Source organism: Hyperolius riggenbachi, chromosome 7 (assembly GCF_040937935.1).
Source record: "Hyperolius riggenbachi isolate aHypRig1 chromosome 7, aHypRig1.pri, whole genome shotgun sequence".
Classification (NCBI taxonomy): Eukaryota; Metazoa; Chordata; class Amphibia; order Anura; family Hyperoliidae; genus Hyperolius; species Hyperolius riggenbachi.
The window spans coordinates 236,641,994-236,662,552 of record NC_090652.1 but is presented as its reverse complement, the minus strand read 5'-3'; the positions used below and the strand labels follow the sequence as shown (position 1 = coordinate 236,662,552).

The 20,559-nt window shown below is 43.1% G+C and overlaps 1 protein-coding gene across 1 annotated transcript in view; it reads right to left on the bottom strand.

Moving 5' to 3' along the window:
• Positions 1-308: 308 nt before the first annotated feature.
• Positions 309-20,559, bottom strand: part of FRZB (frizzled related protein) — a 52,711-nt gene continuing 32,460 nt past the window's right edge. Inside the window, exons 3-6 of the mRNA XM_068246997.1 lie at positions 15,479-15,544; positions 10,737-10,941; positions 2,591-2,654; positions 309-848 (exon numbers count right to left, since the gene is read on the bottom strand). Coding sequence (XP_068103098.1) covers positions 753-848; positions 2,591-2,654; positions 10,737-10,941; positions 15,479-15,544 — 431 coding nt within the window. The 3' untranslated portion in view covers positions 309-752. The remainder of the gene's footprint in view (positions 849-2,590; positions 2,655-10,736; positions 10,942-15,478; positions 15,545-20,559) is intronic.

The window sequence follows — 20,559 nt, the reverse complement described above, 5'->3', positions numbered from 1 at the left end:
AGAGGGGGGAACTTCCCATCTCCCCGCCGACTGTGGGCAAGGCTTTCCCCTCATGCTGCCACCCCTCCAGCACCCAAAAACCGGCCACGAGCGGGCCCCAGGGGGGGAGGGGGCCCGCTCTGAAAATCTGCAGGGGGGCCCGGTGGGGCCTAGTTACGCCCCTGATCACTTGCACACTATTATGTCAGTTAGATTTTGCAACTGTTGTTCGGGAAATGCTGTTGAAAACAAAGAAAGCCCTGAGAATCCCCCTTAAAAAGATGAACTGGCCCAAAACCTGTCATCTGTCACATTTTTTAACTGCCTACTTTTTTCGTGAAAGAACCCCTTTAAGGCCATGTGTGTACGTCAGAAATCACTGTTTCATAGCAACCAAATTCTTCAGTTCAAACAGAATACCATGAAAATGGGTGCTTGGTTGCTATGGGCGACAGATCTATTTATAAGTCAGGTCCATTAAGTTGAATAGCTTTAAATCAGAACATATAAACTCTCTCCAAGCTTCTCATCCATCCGGCTCCTAATCTCTTTGATTAACAGACATGTCAACAGTAATGAAAGTGGAATAAAACTATTGCTTAGTAATCCGTGCAAATATAAAAGAGGGGGGAAAAACTGTAATCGACTACAATATTTTGTAGTAAACAATAGGTTATAACGTGCAATAGTGCAATTTCTTCTTTGCTGCTCCACCAATGCAAATCTTTGTATAAAAGTCCAAAAGAGTTTTTATATACATCATCCTTGCTAGTTTAGCTATGCATTTGTCTTGAGTTGCTGTTTTTATTGTTGCCATTTCGGGCCACAGACTTGCTTTTTCGAGGACTGCGAAGTTTTTGATCCCAACGCTGTGCAAAACACACAAATAGACATTGTAAGTAAAGAAAATAGAGTAATGCATATAAAATATATATTTTAGAACAAACACCATAAGAAAAAGGGAATCTACAGCTAAATATAAAGCTTATATTTTTAGCTTGCTTATATTGAATTTGTTTAAAATGTCATAGAGGCTGTGATCAATAATGCAATATACCTGATTAGGCGCCTATATGCACGGATGTCCTGGCACCCTAAATTTCGCCTTCCAGGAACCCACAAACGGCCACTGAACTGCACTGCAAGTGTGCTGGCTGGCCAGGCTGTCACTTCTATCTTACCCGTCATAGGTATCTACAGGTGTCCCTTAGCATTAGGTAGCCAGAGGTACACTCATTATTAACCTCCTTGGCGGTAATCCTGAGCTGAGCTCGGGGTATGCCGCCGGAGGTCGCCGCTCAGGCCCTGCTGGGCCGATTTTCGTTCTGAAAAAAGCAGCACACGCAGCCGGCACTTTGCCAGCCGCGTGTGCTGCCCGATCGCCGCCGCCCGAGCCCAGCGCAGCCGGAACAAACAGTTCCGGCCGGCGCTAGGGGCTGGATCGGGCGGCTCTGACGTCAGGACGTCGACTGACGTCCATGACGTCACTCCGCTCGTCGCCATGGCGACGAGGAAAGCGAAACAAGATAGGCCGCTCATTGCGGCCTATCTTGTTACTTTCGATTGCCGGAGGCGATCGAAAGTACGCTTCCGGAGCGCCCTCTAGTGGGCTTTCATGCAGCCAACTTTCAGTTGGCTGCATGAAATATTTTTTTTTTAATTTAAAAAAAACCACATTGCAGCCTCCCTGGCAAAATAAATAAACCGCCAGGGAGGTTAAGTAGCTAGTGATGCCCCGACTAAAGGGAGAGCTCATCAGTGGAGTGCCAAGAGCTTAGTAAGTAAACTCTCATTTATGCTCTGCTCGGGACTCATAAGGAAGGAGAAAGGCACTAGGGGAAGAGAAAGAGCCACCCCTCCATCATCAGGCGCCTGTAGGCACGTGCCTACAGTGCCTTATGGTAAATCCGTCCCTGTACCTGATACTATACTACTATTATTATTTAGTATCTATATAGCACAGACAACTTCTGCAGCACTGTACAGATTATATAGTCTTGTCACTTAACTGTACCTCACAGGGGCTCACAATCTAATCCCTACCAAAGTCTTATATCTGTTCATCTGTCAAGTAATGTATGTATTGTAATCTAGGGCCAATTTAGGGGGAGCCAATTAACTTATCTATATGTTTTCAGGATGTGGGAGCCCGGAGGAAACCCACGCAGACTCAGGGAGAACATACAAACTTAGTGCAGATTGTGCCTGGCTGGGATTTGAACCGGGGACCCAGCACTGCAAGGCGAGAGAGCTAACCACTATGTCACCATGCTGCCCACTATCATGTCACCTACAAAATATAAAGTATAGATGTTACTCAGTGCTTCTACTCGACTAGCATGACCATTGTTAAGGTAACAGGTGCTACTAATGATAACACTCGTTAGTAACGCATGTTATCATAGCAACGGTGGCGCTACTTGAGCATCACAGGTTGCTCTAATAGCGTAGCCTGCGGCACACAGTGCCATTAGTAAGAGTTATATTTCTGTGCAATGTATCTGCATGGCAATATTACCATGGTTTCCTGCATTAGGCCCCATGTTTATTGATGCTGAATATTGTCTCTTGTTGTTTTCTTGTAATAAATCACACCAGCTTTAGGACTTACCTTTACTTTTTTGGCAAGACGATCCATCCATTTTTCAGCTAAGGAACCTTCCACCAGCAAAAGTCTGTATAATGGGAAAAATTACATTCAGTGAACATGCTAATTAAATACCTGCTATTATCTAATATCTTTTTTATTTTTAAATTGTTCACCATTAAGATAATACACTTAAAGGGGTTGGTGGTCCACAGGCAACAGGAAGGCTGCATGTGGTCCTATAGTATGCAATGTGGTACTCTGCCCACACCCCAAGTTGCCCCCAGACTCCCCAAAAGTCACATATCTTCTCTGAGCAGAAGATTTACTGCATGATGATTGACAGCACTGACTGCAAATCACAACTTACTATGTCTCCTGTCACATATGCAGCAAACACGTTTTCTCGTATAACGTGGTGGCAGATACTCTGGCTCTCATTTAATAAAGCCAATGAAAGCAAATTATAGAAATGTAAGTAATGTGGTTGAGGATTACTGGCCTATAAAGGGTGGGGGAGGGGTACTATAATGGACACACTTGCAAAGGAGGGGGAGGAAAAGCATTGGAAAGGGGGGGGGGCGGGCGTTAAAATGGTAAACATGGAATGAGTGCCAAACTTTAGAGAGTGGTGCCTTTTGAAATTTGTGCTGGGGGCCGCCATGGTTTTTGTCTCACTTTTGTGTCCCAAAGAAAAAGTCAGGATAGTAGACTGGAGGCTTATGGAAAAATTTAGTCCCCTCCTTAATACAGGGGCAATCAGATAGCACCCCCACCACTCTCATGTGATGAATTAAAAGGGGCCTGTTTCACACCACTTATTAATTCATGCCATTTTATCTGACTAGGTATTGCTTGGGGTAAGGCCTCTTGCACACTGCAAGCGATTCAGATTCAGATTCCGCTTTTTAATCTGTTTTTACTTCCGATTCAGATTCAGATTTGCAGTTTTCTCCCTGCACACTGCAAATCGGAATCTGAATCTGATGTAAAAACAGATTAAAAAGCGGAATCTGAATCTGAATCGCTTGCAGTGTGCAAGAGGCCTAAGGGGTCACATACATGCTGGGCTTTTCCTCATAGCCAACTGGCCAGTGACACTGGATACGGATTTTCTTATCTTTTTTTCCTAATTTAAAAAACGATCATGTTATTTACAGAAAATGGAGAAGTTCAAAACGCTCTACCCCCTATGAATCAAACCAGTGGGTGCAGGATCTGGTAAGCCAGGCCAGTCCATAAGTATACACAGAAGGATCCGCAAACCGATCATTGGTTGAAAAAAGCTGGTATTCTTTATTCCACATGACAGGTGCATAAAACCACAAGGTTCAACTGACGCATGTCGGGCTTACAATCTGCCCTTAGTCATAGTCAACTATGACTAAGGGCAGATTGTAAGCCCGACACGCGTCAGTTGAACCTTGTGGTTTTATGCACCTGTCATGTGGAATTCCTGAATAAAGAATACCAGCTTTTTTCAACCAATGGTCGGTTTGCGGATCCTTCTGTGCATGTTATTTACAGTGGTGAGTTACTTAGTTTATCTTTGATTTGATTTTCTTTTTCTCCTGCACTACCCCTATTTCTATACACTTGGTGTTATGTACTCCGTGCCATGAACATGCACCTATTCATTTCAATGTAAGCAATCCCAGCTTCTGATGTACAGAAAACTCAAGTACCCTTTGGTTTTCAGCAGCCGCCCAGTGATTGTGTTTACCGAGCCATGCTAAGCTGACTAAGGCTTAGTTTAATCAGGCCTTTTATCTACTTTAATATAGCAGCAATTAGCCCATCTCCTATAAAATGGCAGCAATCACTCCATCTCTTTACCATGGCAGCAGTCATTCCGTCTCCTATAACATGGCAGCAATCACTCCATCTCCTTACCATAGCGGCAGTCATTACGTCTCTTATAACATGGCAGAAATCCTTCCATCTCCTTACCATGGCAGAAGTCATTATGTCTCCTATATCATGGTAGCAATCACTCCATCTCCTTACCATGGCAGTAGTCATTCTGTCTCTTATAATATGGCAGCAATTACTCCTCTTTACCATGGCAGTAGTCATTCCATCTCCTATAACATGGCAACAATCACTCCTCCTTACCATGGCAGCAGTGATTCCGTCTTCTATAACATGCCAGCAATCACTCCATCTCTTTACCATGGAGGCAGTCATTCTGTCTCCTATGACATGGCAGCAATCACTCCATCTCCTTACCACAGCAGCAGTCATATCTCTTATAACATGGCAGCAGTCACTCCATCTCCTTACCATGGCAGCAGTCATTCCATCTCCTATAACATGGCAGCAATCACTCCTCCTTACCATGGCAGTAGTCATTCTGTCTTCTATAATATGGCAGCAATTACTCCTCTTTACCATGGAGGCAGTCATTCCATCTCCTATAACATGACAGCAATCACTCCTCCTTACCATGGCAGCAGTCATTCCATCTTCTATAACATGGCAGCAATCACTGCATCTCTTTACCATGGCAGTAGTCATTCCATCTCCTATAACATGGCAGCAATCACTCCATCTCCTTACCATGGAAGCAGTCATTCCATCCCCTATAACATGGCAGCAATCACTCCTCCTTACCATGGCAGTAGTCATTCTGTCTACTATAACATGGCAATAATCACTCCATATCTTTACCATGGCAGCAGTCATTCTGTCTCCTATAACATGGCAGCAATCACTCCATCTCCTTACCATGGCAGCAGCCATTCTGTCTCCTATAACATGGCAACAATCACTCCTTCTCTTTACCATGGCAGTAGTCATTCCATATTCTATAACATGGCAGCAATCACTCCATCTCCTTACCATGGCAGTAGTCATTCTGTCTCCTATAACATGGCAAAAATCACTCCTTATTACCATGGCAGCAGTCATTCCATCTCCTATACCATGCCAGCAATCACTCCTTGTCATTACCATTGCAGCAGTCATTCAATCCCCTATAACATTGCAACAATGTTGAAATGTTGTTGGGAAATAAACAGTTAATTTTCATTGTTATAATGTGTGTAAATTGGCTTGAAAAATGTATGTAGATGTAGTTTTACTATTTGGCCACAAGATAGCCACCTTCATTTTTTTTTTACCTTGTGCCTCTCGCTTCCTGGAAGCACAAGGAGGACGGGAAACTTTTTTTTGCAGAAAGACTGCGGCCTCTGATAAGAGACCGTCGTTTTTTCTGCTGGGGACTTAGATCGGTGAACAGGAACCATGTGACCGTTCACTGATCTCAGGGCTACTGGGGAACGGCAAGGGGGCACAGGGGTGCGCGCCAGAACGGGCCTCTGCAGCAGAGCAGCCGTCTGGACGTGAGGATCACGTCCGTGTGGCTGAAATCGTTAAGCACTAATGAGTTCTGCTACATCGTACATGCAAAATGGGCACCCAGAAATCTTTGCGCTCGAAATAGTAAATTTACTGATAGTCTACTGTTTTTGCAGTGCAAATTCCAATAGTAAAATATTGGTAAATGATACAGATATTTTACTACAGCTAAAGCTAACCCTATTCTCACACAGAACCCTCCCACTACTGATGCCTAACCCTAACTACACCCCCTCTGATGCCTAACCCTAACCACCCCCGTCAACAAGCGTGCAGTTAATCCAGTCTGACTTCAGTCAGAACACCTGATCTGAATGCTTGTTGAGGGGCTGTGGCTAAAAGTATTAGAGACACAGGATCAGCAGGAGAGTCAGGCAACTGGTATTATTTTGAAAGGAAAAATCCATATCCTTCTCAGTTTAGGTTCCCTTTAACCTTCCCCCAAGCACTCAACCTGCTGCAAAAAAATGAAAAATATCAGTGCTGTGGAAGTTTGGGTACACCCATAGGCACTCATACTAATATTGGCTACTATTGGCAGTGCCCAAATTTCCACCACGCATCCGCCACCTAAATATCCTACTTCCCTTCTATAATGTGGCAGAACTCCGTAAAGGATAAAATAATGGCATAGTGGCTATATTATCCACTCTATAGCAGCAGTGTTAGAGATAGGGATTAGTGTTAGGCATAGATGGGGAGAGGTTACTGTTAGGCATAGGCAGGGGGTAGGATAGGTTGGCAAAGGGGATAGCAGATATTCTACTATATATTCTACTGATATTCGACTATACATAGTAGAAGATAGTAGAATATTATTAATTTTACAGACATTCTACTAACCACCATATCTAGTGCCCATTTTTAAAAGCGATGTAGTCACCATCTGTCTGGCAACATGGCAGCAATCACTCCACTTCCTCTAAAATTGCTGTAGTCACTCCATGTCCTGAGCATTGCAACAGGCACTATACAGGGAGTGCAGAATTATTAGGCAAATGAGTATTTTGACCACATCATCCTCTTTATGCATGTTGTCTTACTCCAAGCTGTATAGGCTCGAAAGCCTACTACCAATTAAGCATATTAGGTGATGTGCATCTCTGTAATGAGAAGGGGTGTGGTCTAATGACATCAACACCCTATATCAGGTGTGCATAATTATTAGGCAACTTTCTTTCCTTTGGCAAAATGGGTCAAAAGAAGGACTTGACAGGCTCAGAAAAGTCAAAAATAGTGAGATATCTTGCAGAGGGATACAGCACTTTTAAAATCGCAAAGCTTCTGAAGCGTGATCATCGAACAATCAAGCGTTTCATTCAAAATAGTCAATAGTCAATAGCGTGTGGAATAACCAAGGCGCAAAATAACTGCCGATGAACTGAGAAAAGTCAAGCGTGCAGCTGCCAAGATGCCACTTGCCACCAGTTTAGCCATATTTCAGAGCTGCAACATCACTGGATTTTCATGCAGGACAAGGCTCCATCACACGCGTCCAAGTACTCCACAGCGTGGCTGGCAAGAAAGGGTATAAAAGAAGAAAAACTAATGACATAGCCTCCTTGTTCACCAGATCTGAACCCCATTGAGAACCTGTGGTCCATCATAAAATGTGAGATTTACAAGGAGGGAAAACAGGACACCTCTCTGAACAGTGTCTGGGAGGCTGTGGTTGCTGCTGCACGCAATGTTGATGGTGAACAGATCAAAACACTGACAGAATCCATGGATGGCAGGCTTTTGAGTGTCCTTGCAAAGAAAGGTGGCTATATCGGTCACTGATTTGTTTTTGTTTTGTTTTTGAATGTCAGAAATGTATATTTGTGAATGTTGAGATGTTATATTGGTTTCACTGGTAAAAATAAATAATTGAAATGGGTATATATTTGTTTTTTGTTAAGTTGCCTAATAATTATGCACAGTAATAGTCACCTGCACACACAGATATCCCCCTAAAATAGCTAAAACTAAAAACAAACTAAAAACTACTTTCAAAAATATTCAGCTTTGATATTAATGAGTCTTGGGTTCATTGAGAACATGATTGTTGTTCAATAATAAATGTATTCCTCAAAAATACAACTTGCCAAATAATTCTGCACTCCCTGTATTTCAATGGCAGTGGTCATTCTTTTCTCTGCAACACAGCAGATACTACAGCACAGTTCACTTAGTTCTAATAAGTTCATCACCACTACCTTGTACTATAAGCATATGTTTAAAATACGCACCACATAGTAGTTAGTTTTTTTGCTGGGAAAATCCATTTTAACTAATCTATAAAAGATTATTCTCTTGTACTCTGTGAACTTTACTGCGACATCTGCAGAGTTACTAAACATGCATAACAAAACATTTCCAAGAATTATTGTGAAGGTACTCATTTTTACAGTAAATATTTCTAAATGAATTGCGGTCTTCTCAAAATAGTAAAATATGTCTAGGAATTGTGAAACAGTTTTGAATGTCTAAAAATGCCTTGGAAACAGGAAATAATGCTTAACTTGTTGAAACTAAACAGGCTTATTAAATAAGACAAAAAGCATATGCAAAGCACAGTACCGTATTTTTTGGACTATAAGACGCACTTTTTTATCCCAAAAATGGGGGGGAAAGTCAGTGTGTCATATAGTTCGAATAATACATGTTCGGACCTGTGCCTCCGTCCCCCTGTGTTTTCTATCCATGTCTTTTATCCCCATGTCACCCTGTGTGTCCCAGCGTCTGCTATCCCGTGTTACCCTGTGTCCTCTGTGTCCCAGTGTCTGCTACCCCCTGTGTCCTCCTCCTCCGTCCCCTGTGTCCTCCGGTGTCCATACATACATGCAGCTGCAGCTGCCATCATTAGGAAGTCACTGCACAACTTTGCAGAGACATGTACCAATCAGGCGGGAAGGTAATGGCCCCGAAAGCCAATCACGCTGCTCATTGCTCTTTTGTTAATAGGAGCCGATGGTCTCAAGGGCGGGACCACGGCTCCATCATTGGGGCCATCATTGCACTACCTCAGTGGCATGTCAGAGTACCAATTACTGCTGTCAACTCAGTTAAAGCTAGGCAGACACAGGATGACAAGGCTTGATATAGCAAACTGGTCAGTTCATCCCAGGATATAGGAAGCTGATCAATTCGTTCCAGTGCAGAAATCAATTTGATAGTGATTGATCCCTAAACCCACTGCATACTCAATGTGAAAGCCTTTTAGCATTTGTATAGTTTGTCTTGTAACACATTGCATAGGCTAGTACTGGCCACACCCACTGACACTGTATGTGATCACACACAAATTGCAGATAAAAAAAAATGATGGTCACATGTTAGCATTTCAATTGCGTGACAAAATTATTAACTCTATAACAAAATTACCTCTATGCAACAAAGCACTTATTTTCGATGCATGTAGTGCCTCCAGCAGTACCATAGCCTGCAATGTTAATTGTAGCTATGGTGTGCCAGGGTGCTTAGAGTCAGTGCACCTGGCAATACATTAAGCATGAATTGGAAAGCTGTGGCGCCAAAAGTTGCAAAATGAAAATAAGAAAAAATACCCCCAGCACCAATGTACAATCCCAACTCCTCTTCAATAAACCAAACTGCCTGCTTACTATTCCCTCCCAGTCAAGCCATGCCTCCCTACTAGAGATCAGCTCATAGTAGCCTAAAGTTATCCAGGAGGCATGGCTTCAGCTGACATAGCAATTACCACCCCTCCTCCCCCCCCCCCCCATGAACATGTGCCTACAGGGGAAGAGTTAAAGGGAACCAGAGGCCCCCCAAAAAAGCTTTTATACATACCTGGGGCTTCCTCCAGCCCCATACGCACGGATCGCTCCCACGCCGCCGTCCTCTGCTGTCTGGATCCGCCGGTACCGGGTCCCGTCATGGCCGCCAGTCGGCCGGCAGACGCGGCCAATTGTCCGCATCACCTACTGTGCAGCCTCACGCGTACATACATGGAGGGAGCCCCTGTGATGCGGACAATTGGCCGCGTCCACCGGAAGTGACGGACCCGGTACCGCCGATCCAGGAAGCGGAGGATGGCGGCGTGGGAGCGATCCAGGCTTATGGGGCTGGAAGAAGCCCCAGGTATGTATAAAAGCTTTTTTTTTTTTTTCGTTCCTCTCTGGTTCCCTTTAAGACTGAATGTTCTACTAAATGCAAATAACAGAACTATGACTGAATTGGGACTTTAATATGAATGCACCAAATCTACCAGCATTCCTGTCCTTTGTTCTACCTGACTAACCTGTATGGGTCATGTACTGTGACGAAACGCGTAGGGAGGAGTCAGAGGTGCGCGCTGATGTCACACCAGGAAGCAGGGATACAGTGTGGTAACGTGCTGTTCTATTGTCCGTTGTTGGAGCGTGTATGTCCATTTGTGATCACTTGCATATTGTTCATTAAACTTGGAGTCTGCTTTTACAAAAAGAGTTTTTCCTTGGCTGACCGGCTATGTTATGATATGCAGTTACTCAAGATGCACATCTGGTGAGTGTACCCACAAAGGGGGAGTTAAGCTCTTGTCCCTCATAAGGTGGTGGCACTACCCCTTGGAATGCAGCACTGGAGTGCAGCACGGGGTGCAGATTGTAGCTTACTACAGGCAATACTGGGCACTATGTGCGTGTTTTATTTTACAGGGTAGTAAGGAAGCACAGTGATTTTGTTGGTATTAAGAGACGAAGGGGAAAGTGACCTTTTTCATTGCTGTGATCCCCTGACAGTAATTGATCCTATTGGAGCATAGTGATACTTTTGTATTTTGTACTACCTGACTGAAGACATCTGACAGCATTTCTGCAAGTACCTGGTACGCTCTTTGTCCTCGTAGCCCATGATGATATATTCTTCATTGACCACAAGCTGGGGGCACAGGCAACCAGAGTTGGTGTACAGAGTGATTGTGTCTTTTGGAATGTTCACCAGGGAAGACTTGAGAATCTCCTTCACCTCCACCACTGCAGTGGCATCATGGCATTTCACCATCACCTCCTTCACTCTGGCTCGAATGACTAAAGTCAGAATAAGGATATTTTACAGTATATGGATTAACACATCAAACAATGAAACTGGTTATTTTATAACTTTAAAACAGCTGATGCTCTATATAAGACAAGACAAATACCATTTATATTGCGCTTTTCTCCTGGCGGACTCAAAGTGCCTGAGCTGCAGCCACTAGGACACGCTCTATAGGCAGTAGCAGTGTTAGGGAGTCTTGCCCAAGGTCTTCTACTGAATAGATGCTGGCTTACGTAACAGGAAGAGATAATATTTTAACCCAGGTCTCCTGTGTCAGAGACAGAGCCCTTGAACAGTACACTGTCCAGCCAGTAGGGTGATTAAGTGGTTACCACTCAGGCCTTGCAAGTTGCAGCTCTAGGATCCTGGGTGTAACCTGTCTTAATGCCAATTCAATGTTCTTCCCATGTTTGTGTTTCCTCTTGAAGAGAGACAATAAGATGCAAATAATTGTGCTGTGCCTGCTGCTTCGTAATTTGGACAATCTGGTGGACTTTCAGATGAATCCGACTGGACCAATTCCAAGCTGTAGGCATATCAGGATTATTTTCATGCAATTAAATGATGTTCTTAACCACTACACTATCCAGTTTCTCTAAATTGCTCAAGAGCTGCAACCCCTGTGTTACTTTCAGTAAGTCCCCCTGGAGCATTGGGGAGTCTTGCCTACATACCCCTTATTGGTCAGGTACCAGCTCTTGTTAGGATTCAAACCTTGGTTTTCTATATCAAAAGTGGTACACTTGACCAGTGCACTATTCAGCTACTTGAGGGGAAGATTACATTAGGCACCAAGTGAACAGTCTGTTATTGAAGGTGAAATGTTAAAAGAAGGGGTATGGGCAAAGCTTAGGATCTGAGCAGCTATGACAAAGGCCCAAACTGTGATGGCTAGAGACTGGATCAGACTTCTCCAAATTTGCAGTTCTTGTACAGTGTTCCTGATACGCAGTGGGCAGTACCTTCCAAAAGAGGTCCCAGGAAATACAACCGGTAAACCGATAAAAGACTCACGAGTCCCCAAACCTTATTTATGGCCTGTCTAGTCTGATCCCACAGAAGAGCGACTGTAGTACAAATTGATGAAAAACATCATGCTGGTTATCAGCAATAGGTGCTTTGCAGCTTGCTGCAAATGGGTCTGTGTAGCCTCACACCAGTCAGAGTGCCCATGTTGACCATTATCCACCAACAAAGGCACTTACAGTGGGCATATGAGTTTCAAAGCTGGACCCCAAAACAATGGGAAAAGGTAGTCTGGTTTGAGGAATCGTATTTTATTTGGCCTCCGAATTCCAAGATCTCAATTAAAAAACGTGAGACATGCTGAGGAAGTATGTCTAATTCATGGGGACTCCACCTTGCAACGTACTGGAGTAAAAGAGCATGATGCAAACATCTTGGTGCCAGAATACCACAGGAGAATTATTATTTTTTAGAATTTATATAGCGTCGACATCTTCCACAACGCTGTACAGAGCATATTGTCTTGTCATTATGTGTCCCTCGGAGGAGCTCACAATCTAATCCCTATCACAGTCATATGTCTATATTGTGTAGTGTATGTATTGTAGTCTAGGGCCAATTTAGAGGGAAGCCCATTAACTTTCCTGTATGTTTTTGGGATGTGGGAGGAAACCCACGCAGACACGGGGAGAACATAAAAAACTCTATGCAGATAGTGCCCTGGCTCGTATTCGAACCAGGTATACAGTGCTACAAGGCAAGAGTGCTAACCACTACGCCACTTTGATGCCCAGAGAACACCTTAAAAGGTCTTGTGGGGTCCATGATTCCCTGGGTCAGAGCGGTTTTCATGGCACAAGGGGTCCTTCACAGTATTTGAAAGGTTGTTTTAAGGTTCTACCTGATCAGTGTAATTATCCAAGTAACTTTGACCTGAATATACAGTGGGACTGAACCCTTTAAAATGTTCTATATTTTTCTATACTCTAGTAGTGTGACCTAAAACATCATCTCATTTTCTAAAAAAATCCTAAAAGCAGATGAAGAAAACCTACCTAAACAAATTAAACAAATATATTTTGGTTATGTATTGAAAAAATGATCTAAAAACATATTTGCGTGTGCCAATACAGTAGTAAGTGCATTCCGAGAATTATCATATAGTTTGAAGGTGAAATTACAGTTAGGTATTTTTGAATGAATAGGATGACAATCAGGTATGAGTGAGAGTGAGAGTTATTTAAACAATACGGTTCCAGCAAAAAAAAGAAGTACCGGTATCTGAGGACCACAGTAGAAGAGTTGTTAACAGTCTTAAACCTGAAAAAAGTTACAAGAACAACTCTAAAGAGTTTGGAAGTCTACCAACCAACAGTCATACATATTGTGTACAAATGGATGAAATTTGATAACATTTGCACCCTACCCAGAGGCGGCTAGCCATCAAAGATAACTGCAACTGCAAGGTGTGTAATAGTCTGAGAGTTAGAAAGTTAAACAGATTGACTTATAATTTTACTGGCAAATGTTGATATTCAAGAGTCAAAGGAGAGCAATGATGTATAAGGCACACAATTTAGGGGTTAAATGAACAGTGTTCCATTTGGAATGAAAAAAAAACCTCCACTGCATTCCAGCATAAGACCCTTATTCCATTTGTGAAATATGGTGGTGAGAGTTTTCTGGTTTGGGCCTGGTTTGTTGTTTACGGGCCTGGACAGCTTGCCATCATCGATGGAACAGTGAATTCTAAGCTATACCAGATAATCTAAAGGAAAATTTCAAAACATCTGAATCTCAAGAGACAGTGGGTCATGACAACAATCTTAAATTGTCGTTCAATCATAGAATGGCTAAAGAATAAAGTGAATAATCTGGAATTGCCAAGTCAAAGGCGCAAGGAACCAAGTACTATTTATTTTTCTGCAATTTGTCCTAGTTTCTAATAGCTGTATGAGCTGCGTTGGGCGAACACCTGGATGTTCGGGTTCGGGCCGAACAGGCCGAACATGGGCCAGATGTTCGGCATGTTCGGCCCGAACGCCGAACTCAATGGAAGTCAATGGGACCCCCGAACATGCCCATTTTGGGGGCCCTATGGGGTCGCAGGCATAAGGGGGGAGCATGCCCCGATCGCGGGGGGGGGTCGGAAATTCCCCCCACCCCCTCCGCTAGCGCTCCCCCCTCTGCCCGCTTCCCCATAAAAAAAGTTTAAGGCAAGTTAAATAGTACTTGGTGGCTGGCCTGGCACTGGCAGTGGAGTGAGGAGGAGGAGGAGTCCGAGTAGCAGAGTGACGCGTTGAGGCCGGGCAGCGGGCGGTTCAGCGGTACTACCCTTGTGGTACTTCCGCCCTTTCTCTGACCTCACGTCCTCTACGTGATGACGCATACGAGGGTACGCATGACGCGTACCCTCGTATGCAGAGGACGTGAGGTCAGAGAAAGGGCGGAAGTACCACAAGGGTACTACCGCTGAACCGCCCGCTGCCCGGCCTCAACGCGTCACTCTGCTACTCGGACTCCTCCTCCTCCTCACTCCACTGCCAGGCCAGCCACCAAGTACTATTTAACTTGCCTTAAACTTTTTTTATGGGGAAGCGGGCAGAGAGGGGAGCGCTAGCGGAGGGGGTGGGGGGAATTTCCGACCCCCCCGCGATCGGGGCATGCTCCCCCCTTATGCCTGCGACCCCATAGGGGGGCCGTATTGCGGCATGTTCGGGCGAACAGGGGCCCTGTTCGGCCCTGTTCGGCGGCCATTCAGTAGTTCGGGGCGAACCCGAACTTAAAAGGCCGAACACCATCAGGTGTTCGGCCGAACTCGAACATCACCCGAACAGGGTGATGTTCTGCAGAACCCGAACAGTGGCGAACACTGTTCGCCCAACACTAGCTGCCATGTTCCCCCCTCCCCTTCTAGCTGCCTATTATTTATCCAGAGGTAGGTGTGAAGATAGCGTCTGTGACTTCTCTAAAATCTTTGACGCACAATGTCCTATCACTCAGAACCCCCCACCCCCACTGAGAGTTTTGGTTTGCTCTCTGCTAATGCTTGCAATAAAATAATTACATCAGTCCTTATTTGCCTGAAACTTCTGTGGTTGGCCATGCCTCGGAAGTAGGGACCTCTGCTAAACTTTTAAATGTAAAAAGAAGAGGTAAAAATGAAGGATTTTTTTTATTAATGAGCCACATTGATGGCATACATTTTAATGTGCTATTGAGATTCGCTGGGTGCTAAAAATGGTATTTGGTTCATTTTAATCCAGTCAAAATAATTTGGAAAGACCTAAAGCGAGCAGCTTATCTGTAGTAACCCACCAACATCAAAGGGCTAAAGTTGTTTTTAATGGACTACAATTCTTTCTAGTTGATGTGCAGGCCTTACAATTAGCACAAAAGTTAACGTGCAATGCAATGCAGAAAATGTTGTGGATTTTTAATTAATGCGAATATACTCTCATATGACTTGAATGGCTAAGCAATGACTTAAAATAGGAAAAGGTAGTATACAGTATAACATTAAATTAATTAAATAAGGCCGAGCTTTCAGTTCATGCTTACCATAGTTGTAATTGTTCTTCAGGTAAGTCTTCTGTGAAGCTTTCATTGGTTTACATTTGCAAAGCTCTACAAGAAAAATATGATTATTAGTTAAAAAGTCATATAGAAAGGCTGGAATTTGGATTAAACAGCCATTCTTCTCATGTATGGATATTATAGTATACCTGTCATATGCTTAAATGAAATTCCATTTTTGTTAACAAATATTTTTTTAAAAATTGCTACAGATTGCCCAGCAAGCTCATGGTGACCCAGAACTCTTAGGAGGGTGTTAGGGGCTAAAAGAACCAAAAAGCCCACTCGCCAAAAATGTTGCGGAAAACAGAATTTTGCCTTCTTAAAACAGAACACATTTACTATTATTCAGGTAAGAGGGCTTGTTGGTCCTTTTAGCCCCTTACACACTCCCAGGAGTTTTGGTGGTAGCAGGAAATTTGGGTGCCTGCTGCTAATGGATGATTTGGGTTCCCAAAGCAGAAGTCTGGGCACCCGATAAATATTGTCTTCAACATTAGAACATTCAAGTTTTTCAAATATGTTATTAGTCTTAGGGTTGGGTCAAGGGGTTAGGCACAACCGTGGGGGTCTTAGAGTTGGGTACCACCGGGGGGATTTAGGGTTAGGCACCACTAGGGGAGATGTTAGGGTTAGGCAATGTTGGGGGGGGGGGTAGGGTTAGGCACCACCAGGAGAGGTTGGGGTTAGGCACTGGTAGCGGAGAGTTCTGTGTGAGAGTAGGGTTAGGTTAAGCTGTAACAAAATATCGGTAAGATTTTCTATTTTTATTATTGTTATTAACAATTTTCATTTGCCAATATTATTACAATAATATACATCATCTACACTTTAAAAAAAAGGAATATATGTAGATATTAACAATTTTTGTATTAACCAAATGATTATTAACAATATTTTTATTAACTGAACCTCATGCCCATTTTTCCTAGTGCCCCTTTTCCATGCATGCGTTCTGGTTCACCATAAGCTTGCTGGGCAATTAGTAACTCTGCATGTTTCAATTCCTACCCCATAGAGCCTTATTAATCCATGCCATGCACTGATGAGGATCACCCAGTCCGAAACAGTCTGTATGCATGTTAGATTAATGTGGCTCTGCACAATTAACACATCATTGAATTCCAGCGGTTTTGGAGGTGTGTTGAGCTTTAATGGACAACAAGGGGACAATTAGCATATTCAGCAGTGATGCACTATGGGACACCTCATATGCTCAATCCAACATGAATTATCCCAAATACCTTCTACTTTAAGAAGGCAAAATTCTGTTTTAGATAGCATTTTTAGTAAGAGGGCTTCTTGGTTAACAAGCTGACACATCACTGCATCATTGATGCAAAAACTGACAGTACTTCACTGGATCAAGTGTCAACGCTACTAGGGGCCAAGACCACTATACACTATACTTAGTATACTTTGACGCACAAACTGCCTTCTTGCTACAGCCAAATAAATGAAATTTTGACTCGTCAGTCCAGAGCACCTGCTGTCATTTTTCTGCACCTCAATTCTTGTGTTTTTGTGCATACTTAAGTCGCTTGGGGTCGGAGGTATGGCTTTTTGGCTGCAACTCTTCCATCAAGACCACATTTGGCTAGACTTCTCTGGACAGTATATTGGTGTACCTGGGTCCCACTGGTTTCTGACATTTTGCAGCTGATGGCACTGTTGGACATCTTGCGATTTCAAAGATTATTAAGCTTGATGTGCCTTTCATCTGCTGCACTAAGTTTCCTTGGGCAACCACTGCATCCACGGTTTCAAAATGTGCTTGTACAGCACATCATGAAACCTCAGTCTGCTTTGAAATTTTTGGTTGAGACCTTGCTGATGCAGAATAACTACCTTGTGTCTTCTTGCTGTGCTCAATATTGCCACGACATGAAACTGTCTTCCACAACCTCATCTTGATAGCAGAGTTTGCCTGTTCCTCCACCAGTTTTAAGCCTCCTACACAGATTCTGTTTCAGTTAATGACTGTGTTTCAACCTACGTGTGACATTGATGATCATTAGCACCTGTTTGGTATAATTGGTTTGTCATACACCTGACTATAATCCTACAAAACTCATGACTGTGCAAGCATTTTTCACACCTGCCTAAAATGTTTGCACAGTATTGTATATTTAGGGGTTTTTTTTTTTCAAATATGCATTTTTTATCATAATTTTGTACAATAACTCTCAAGCTATCTTTGCCTTGCCCCCTGAGGTCTGGTCAGAATGTTGATGGCAGTCCTATCCTCAGGGCCTGCTGTTGCCTTCTTCAGCTGGGTTTTTTCAGGTCTCATAACTAAATTTTCACAACCGGATTTTTACTGCCGAAACTTTAAACAAAAAGGAGCTCTCATTTGCATACTCTGTCCTAATATATAACATTTACATCTGTTACTGGAACTAAGCTGTACATTCACCATATTCCTAAATGACCTCCTTTTCCTATAGTCAGAACAGCTCATTGAAATTCAGGAGAATGGTTAGTGTGTCTATAGTATTGTGTCCCCACACACTGTGCCAGCTCTTGTACATAGTTTCAGGGAAGACTTCATTGTGTTGATTTTGTGCTCTATCAAACATTGCTGAGCACCAGCAACAGTTATTGGTTACGCTAATATGAGAATTTGGAGACTATAGTATTTCCTTCACAATATGCCCACGGTTTAGGATATCGACATTCCAAGAGCAAAAAAAAACAACTACTATGGTACACAAATGTAGGAGCTAAGGTCACCATTCTGGCAAGGGATTCACTGGTAACCCATGCTGCAAGCATGAAAGTAACCCTGTGAAAACTGCTTCTATCTAAACTGAATATATGATGTTAATAGCAAACGGGGAACAGAGGCGCCAGCAGGGTAAAAGTGGATAAAACCTTTAAAATTTGCTTGGAGGAAGTGGTGGACTTACTTCCATAAAGCAGACACGAAAGACTGTCTGTATAATAGTAATCACATTTATTATATAGTACCCCAAAAGTGCAACGCGCTTCGCAGGCCACGCCCGCTTCATCAGGCAATAAGCGTGGGGACAAACAGAATTTCAGCAGTAGCAGGAGTACCGCCTCCACCCCTGGTGGAGGGGTGATCTATCCCTTTTCTGATCTACAGAGAGCGACTTCTTAATCCTGAGTGAGGACAGGTCTAATCTCCTCACCTGCCTATACAGTGGTTGCCTTTGTGGTAACCCACGTTTGGGAGTATACTCTTCTCACTAATTATCTTTACTAATTTTATGCTGAACATACTACACTATGTTGGGCTCTCGGTTTCTCTAACCTTATATGATGTTAATGTACATGAAGGGAAGTTACCCATATAGGGTACAAACACATGGCATACAAATGTCTTTAGCTGCGAGGCAGGAACTAAAGACAGATGATTGCAGCGTGCGGTTTTGAGCAACAATTCGCACCAGCAACAATTGTACACACACGACAAGATACTGAGTGATCTCACAACGGAAGCAGTCTGCCACAAACTTGTAAAGTGATCATTGTCGTCTGCTTTCAAGCTGTCCGTCTTTATGACATTCGTACACTCAACACTACAACTCTAAATTGTGAGACGGCTTGCAATAAAAAAGTTGTGATTGGTCAGACGGTTTGATCTCTCGTGCTAGGGCTTGTCTGCAGACAGTCTTTGTCACTTGCTGCGTACACACGGAGCAATTGTTGCACAAACTGTCCTTCGTCACCTGTTTTGAGAGACATTTGTATGCCGTGTGTATGGGCCTTTAGTGAAAACTGAAGGAAGTCTCTCCTCTATGGTCCCCTTATTGGTTGTTTTATATGATAGATGGTTTCACTGTCCAACAGGGAACCCAGGAGGTCATACCACCATACTCCCACTTCCACTTTGCTTTCTTATATTTACATCAATCTCTAGAAATCCCTGAAAATGTAAAGATTAAATCTTCACCTGACATAGACTCTGATATACGTTATATAGTTCATTGCTTTTTTTTAATCATGGGCTCTGTTTCTGTTACTTCATATTTGCTTTACTTGAAACTTGCAGTGGATTGAATAAGGATGCCATGTTTTTTAACAATGCAAAAGGTTGCCATCTTTATTCCCTTTTAAATAATTTTTAGTTACCCAGCTGCCATACTGATCCAAATGTTTTGAATCCCTGCCTCAGAAGTCTGATGCCACTGGTTTCATGCTGGTTGAATGGTTGAAGGTATGACTCTTACCCTTCTGAAGCTTAAAGATTTGCATGACAGCCAGGTAAACTACTTAAAAAAAAATGAAATAAAAATTGCAGCTGTACAGGCTTCCTATAAGGTTCACATGCACTAGTGTCTGAAGTTTGCCATAGCAGTTGGGAGCTCTGGCTATTTTTGCCCACATAGGGCAACAATCCCATATTTTTTGCAGCAATCAACCTTGGAAGGACCTCCCCCAGGGAGAATGCCTAATCACACTGCACTACATTTGTTTGTCCTCACAATAGATATCCTTGAGATAAAACTATGTAGGAGTGTATAGTGGATTTTTTCTTTCTTATCATGACACAGCTACAAATACATATGCTAGCATGTCTACAGGGGTCCTCCTTGGTTCGCTAAAGTTCCAGCCCTGGGTACTTGTGTGGCCCTCTGAATTTGGTTCCTTATAATCTGGGGTCTGTAACCACTGTTCACAAAGTCCCTTTTGATGTTATGGAGTTGATGGTCTGTGTCTCCAGTGTCCAAACAAATGTAGGTATAGCATAGGGCCTTGCTGAAGATGACTGCTTTCTTGGTGTGTGTTGGGTAGAAGCTGTCAATCTTCAGGTAAAAGGGTCTGTCTTTTGGCTTCTGGTACACAGCAGTCTGGAGCCGAGTGGTTTTTTTTTTTAATCTGGATAGTGGTGTCCAGAAAATGTATGTGGGAGGTAGAGTGACTCATTTTTAGCTTGATGATAGGGTGAAACTTGTTTAAATCCTTGTGAAACTGGAGCAGTTGTTCCTCGATCCTATTCCAGATGACAAGAATGTAGTACTGCGCAAACGCAGAGTGTGACAACACCCATGTATCTCCTCTCTTCTTACAGCACGTTACCAGCTTTATATAGCAACATG